General features: G+C 33.0%; 1 protein-coding gene across 1 annotated transcript; it reads right to left on the bottom strand.

Moving 5' to 3' along the window:
• Positions 1–1048: 1048 nt before the first annotated feature.
• LOC101268276 (cytochrome P450 CYP82D47) lies at positions 1049–2836 on the bottom strand. The gene is made up of 2 exons (XM_004238153.4): positions 1822–2836; positions 1049–1742 (listed from the first exon to the last, which is right to left on the bottom strand). The coding sequence occupies exons 1-2, from the start codon at positions 2758–2760 to the stop codon at positions 1119–1121; spliced, it is 1563 nt and encodes a 520-aa protein (XP_004238201.2). The 5' UTR covers positions 2761–2836; the 3' UTR covers positions 1049–1118.
• Positions 2837–5459: the final 2623 nt, after the last annotated feature.

Below are 5459 nucleotides of genomic sequence, written 5' to 3'. Positions count from 1 at the left end.
GTAACTCCTATTATAACCTATGTAACCTATGAAACTCCTAAGACCATTATCTTCACTATTTACTACCTCTATTATCTTCCTATTCATTGCTAAGAAGACTTCTTTTAGTATAAATAGTGGTGGTCTTCATTTAGTTTGGTACACACAATACACAAGAGAAAAAACATAAAGTGAAAGTGTTAGTCTAAAAGAGAGTTCTTATTAGTTGAAGGGAGATGTTCTTTTTTGTGGAGTTTTGAACTCAACTCTTGTCCAGAGTTGTTGAGTTATAATTTGTGAAGGCTATTGTATCCTGGAGGGGACAAGTCAAAGAGAACTACTGTTGGACCGGTGAAAACATTTGTTGCAGTGGGTTTAAATCTTCTTAAAGAGAGCGAGATATCCGCGACTCAGCCTTAAAGAGATTTATTTTCTTCATTTTTTATTTTCAATTGTAATCTTTTATTTTTTGTTATCTAGCAAGTTTTTCACTAACATAAAATTACTATAACGAACTCTAATTCTCAACATAAATACTCAAGTATTATGAAATCATTGATAGCAAAATTACAACGGTAACACTTCAACCGTTGAATTACAACAAAAAATATTAAAATAACATGTAAATAAAGATAGAGTTGAGAATATAAATAAAAAACTTAAGACTCTAGAAAAGAAATGAGTCATGAGACCATCGAACAGTTACTTTCACAATATGGATCCCAAACAAATCTATTGTTGGGTTGTTTTTTCTCGGGCCTCATTATTCTTGGTCCTCTTCTCATTTATATTTTGAACAACATTTTATATCGAGTGAATCAACTCCGAATGACCAATGTCTCGTTCGTGAGAAAGTATACATATTTCTACACGATGATTTCGAGTAAATAGACTACGACTCTCTTTTGATATGTTGTCAATAATGGGCCATAATAGGCCAAGCACAAAAGGGAGTAGTTGTAGCCCAAGAGTTCTACTGCCAAGGCCTGGTAGTTGAGCAATTTTGGGCCATCTTATTATCATTCAACACCAAAACTTGATGGACGTCTAAAATATTTTTACAATCACATTTCAAATGTAGAAATTTTGAAGTTTTGAATAAACAACAGTGGCATGAGGCACAAATTTTGTCTATCATTTCATTCATAAAGATCGGGAGCCAAGCGCGGAGCAAGGAGAACTTCGAGTGGAGAAGCTTTGAGTACTGTCAATCCAAAGCTCTCACTCATATCAATCGGTTCATCCGAAAGCCTCTTCATGTCAAACCCCTGCAGCAACATTGCTATTACAAAGGGCAAAACTTGAAGGGCTAACGAAATTCCAGGGCACATTCTTCTTCCACTACCAAATGGCATTAACTCAAAGTGATTGCCCTTTACATCCACATCCTTGTGGGTCGACAAGAACCTCTCTGGCTTAAACTCGTGAGGATTTGGCCATATATTAGGATCGCGCTGAATCTTCCATATGTTCACTAATAAGCGAGTGCCTTTTGGTATATCATACCCACTGATAGTACAATCCTCCATCGACTCGTGTGGTAAAGAGAGCGGTCCAGCTGGATATAAACGTAATACTTCTTTAACAATAGCTTGAAGATAAACTAAGTTTTTTATATCCGATTCTTGGACCCATCTATTCTTGCCAACATGAGCATCTAGCTCATCTTGAGCCTTTTGAAGTGATTGATAGTTGTTGAGTAGTAGAGATAAAATCCATGTTAGAGTTACCATCGTTGTGTCTGTGCCTGCCGATAGCAGAGCCTAAACAAGACAAATTCAACAATCGGAACCATATACGTGATCATACAATTTTAGAGTAATTTGATCAGAAGTAACGTACCATACATGTAGCTTTGATAGCGGTATCGGCATCAACTCCAGGTAGATCTCTGTCTTCACAAACGGAAAGCATTACATCCATGAAATCTTCTTCTTCACCAGATTTAATAATTCGTCTCTTCGTTTTGTGCTCTGTTAACCATTCTTCAACAACAGAGTCCATTTCTTTAGAAACCTCCTTCATCGCTTTCTCATGGCCTCCAATGTCCAGCCATCTTAAATAAGGTAAAAAATCAGCCACAACAAAAACTCCTAACAATTCGAAAAATCTTCTAATTGCTTTGTGAGCTTTATTTATTCCTTCGTCCTCGTTACTCCTTCGCCCTTTTCCGAATAATATTTTCCCCATAGTGTTCATAAATAAATCCCCAATCCATTCCTTCATCTCCATCTTTACAAAACCATTTACATTATTCTTCCCCCAATTATTATAAATCTCTTTAATACCTGATTTTACCTCAAATTCTCTGATGTGTTTGAGCATCTCGATTCGTCGAGCGGAGAAAAGTTCAATTGTGGCAATTTTCCTTGTTTCTCTCCAGTACGGACCGTAAGAACAAAGTCCAAACATAGCATGTTTGTAGCCTATAATCTCTGAAGCCATTGATTTAGGCCGACCTGCTAGGGCTAAATCGTTAGTTGTGAAGCACTCTGTTGCTAATTTGTGATCACTCACAACTACAACCTGATGAACTCCAAGCTTCATTCCGAAAATAGGCCCGTACTTATCTGCCAAGCGGCCCAACATTTTGTGAGGCAAGTGATCAGATTCAGATCCACCGAGAAGGTGGAGATGGCCGATAATAGGCCATGCTCCGCCAGCTTCAGGTACCTTTCTACTACTACTACTCTGCTTTTTAACTGAGTAAAATTGTTTATGAAGAACGAAAAGTAGAATAAAGGAGGTAGCTAATGTAACAACAATTTGAAAGAAATCCATGGCTAATAAAATATGTCAGTCAGTCATCTTCTCTACCGTGGTAAAGTGAAAACACTCGGAACGAGCTCTTCTCATCCATATAAAATATACTCTTTATCTTATTTGTTTTTATTTCCATTAAAATTAAAACGAATGATATGAAATACTCTTATTTTTAATTTTCATCAAGATTAAGACACATGAATTTATATTAAATTCTACAAAAGCATCGACATTTTGACATAACTTCAAAGCGTAAAAGATATACGAATCCTCTCCTATTTTTGGGAGAGTTGTGCACAACTCTTATAAGGAAATAATAATAATAATAATATCCATTAGACAAACGACAAAGTTGCATTGCGAAGGGTGATAGCGTTGCATGTGGACGTAGAGAGGGTAAGGTCATCCCCGACTCAACTTTATTTTATTTTTCATTTTCTACGTTTAGAAACAAAATAGAAAATGAATACTTTAATATCTCTTTATTTTAAATTCTATCCTTATTTTTTAAAAGTTAGAAAAATTACTTTTCATATTCTCTTTATCAAAATAAATATTATTTCACAAAAAGTGATTAAGGAATTTAGCTATATTTCCATCATATACATTCACATAATGTTGATCATAATTAATCAGTCATCTAATTAAGTATTCCCCCTCTAATCAAGATACATGCTTTATTAAATTTCTGGGTTTGTATCCTTAAGAAGATGTGTTAGAAACAACATCTTGCACTAGATGTGTAACTAGGTTTAGTGCTGTATCAATTTGGGTAAGTAGAGCTTCAGAGTTCACATAATTCTTCCATTTATATTGGGTCATTTTAGTGGTAGGATCTATTCTTAGCTTGAATGTTCACGGATAGAGATTCAACCCTGGAATGAAAAAATATTGAAAGAAAACAAAACTAAAATGTTCATATATCATAAACATATTATATATTAATGTTAATGTATTGTACATTTACTGGGATCATTCAATTTTGGGAATGATCACCCATGAAATAATAATTAGTAACAAGATCATACTATGTAGGACCTAATTCGTAGAAAAATTTAAAATTAAAATTTAAAACGATATGAACTCTACACATATATATGTGAAAAGGGAGAACTTTATTCTAGATACATGAGAATAATGAAACAAAGTTACAAATTTCTATATACAATTTTGAATGCCAATATTCAATTTTGATAATTTGCTATTTAAACGTAATTTCAGAGAAAGAAAAAAAATGGCGGATGTATACGAGGGTGGGATGATAGATACAATACGGATGAATAATAAGAATTTTATTTGGAAGAGAGATATGATTGATGAGAGAGAATTTTTCTATGTCAATTCACCATTATTTAGGTGTTTAAATACAAAGATAATTAATCAATTCATTTAAAAAAAAATTGCTTATCTGAATGTATCTTTTAAAATATATGATATAAAATATAAAAAACTAATAATATAAGTAATTGTTTGAAACTAGAGATAAAATTGTATATATGATAGTAATTTATGTCTAATTAAGTAGTTTTTCCTTGTAATCGGCCATCTTCATCTTTTCACTGGATCTAATCTGCCTCAAAACATTTGGGCTCATGGCAGACAAATATGCGCCAATTTTCACATTAAAATTTGGAGCCCATCAAATTCTGTTGAACGATAGGAAGGTAGCCCAAGATTGGTTTACTAACCAACATTAAGGACTTGGCAAGCCGGCTTAAGTCGTTGGCAATAGAGCTCTAGGCATATAACATAGCCGTTTTGGGAAAGGCCCATATTGGAGAGTAATGGAGAAAATAGTCGTACTCGAATTACTCTCTAATCATTGTGTACAAATGCTTAGACATATTAGTGTGAATCACGTGTATCTAGTATAATAGATAAATCTAATCTGTCTCCCTCTTATCTTGCTCACCATGCGCATATCTCTTTCGCCTCTCTCCCATATCCCTCTTCACTTTAATATTCCGCTTGTGTATCGTCTAATTTCCCAAATTCGTTCAAATCACACCATATATATATATAGTGTGTGTCTATTGTGATTTACAATAATTATTTATAATCAGTGCTAATGTAACTAATAGAAATATTAAATAAAAAAAAGAACTAACAGAAATATTACTATGTTTAATACTATTTTATACTACATTCTGCCAAAGAACTCTTATGGAAAGTTGATAATTCCAGCTGCTTAGAGAGCTATTAACTCAGTTGATATTCAATATTCATTGATATGATCTATTCAAAATTTCAAACTTTCTTTAAAAATATGTTTTTGACACTTTACTTTATTTTACTTTATTAATTACGACTATTTATTTATTTCGATTATATCGCGAAGTATGTTCCATGAAACAACTCGGCTTCTTCCTTTTTTCTTCTTCTTGTGTTTAACCAATGGAAACCTCGATTGTTAAACTTTGAGTACGCATCTAGTAGATTCACTTATATGCAATAATTCTTGAAATTATACGAGCAGGGGCATATTCAAAATTTTGAGATGATGGGTGCACTACGAAAAGGAAAATTTAAGATATAAATTCATCCGGTTTAACCTTATTTTGTCAAATAAAAGAATTAAATTTTCTAACTTTGGTTAGAGAGGTGCATCCAATCATTATCACAGACGTTATATGATACTTCAAGTGTGAGTTGACACATTTATGTTTAAATACTTTTAAAAAAATATAATATTGCTATATATAATTTAAAAATAAAAG

Source organism: Solanum lycopersicum, chromosome 4 (genome assembly GCF_036512215.1).
Source record: "Solanum lycopersicum chromosome 4, SLM_r2.1".
NCBI classification, from domain to species: domain Eukaryota; kingdom Viridiplantae; phylum Streptophyta; class Magnoliopsida; order Solanales; family Solanaceae; genus Solanum; species Solanum lycopersicum.
Note: the sequence above shows the minus strand (reverse complement) of the source record. Positions and strands in the feature narration are given on the sequence as shown.

What these genes read in the sequence shown, in the direction of transcription:
- LOC101268276 (XM_004238153.4), bottom strand. Translation starts at nt 2,760, where the DNA reads ATGGATTTCTTTCAAATTGTTGTTACATTAGCTACCTCCTTTATTCTA. An exon ending in CTATCAAAGCTACATGTATG is followed by an intron (nt 1,743 to 1,821) that starts GTACGTTACTTC and finishes TGTCTTGTTTAG; the next exon opens with GCTCTGCTATCGGCAGGCAC.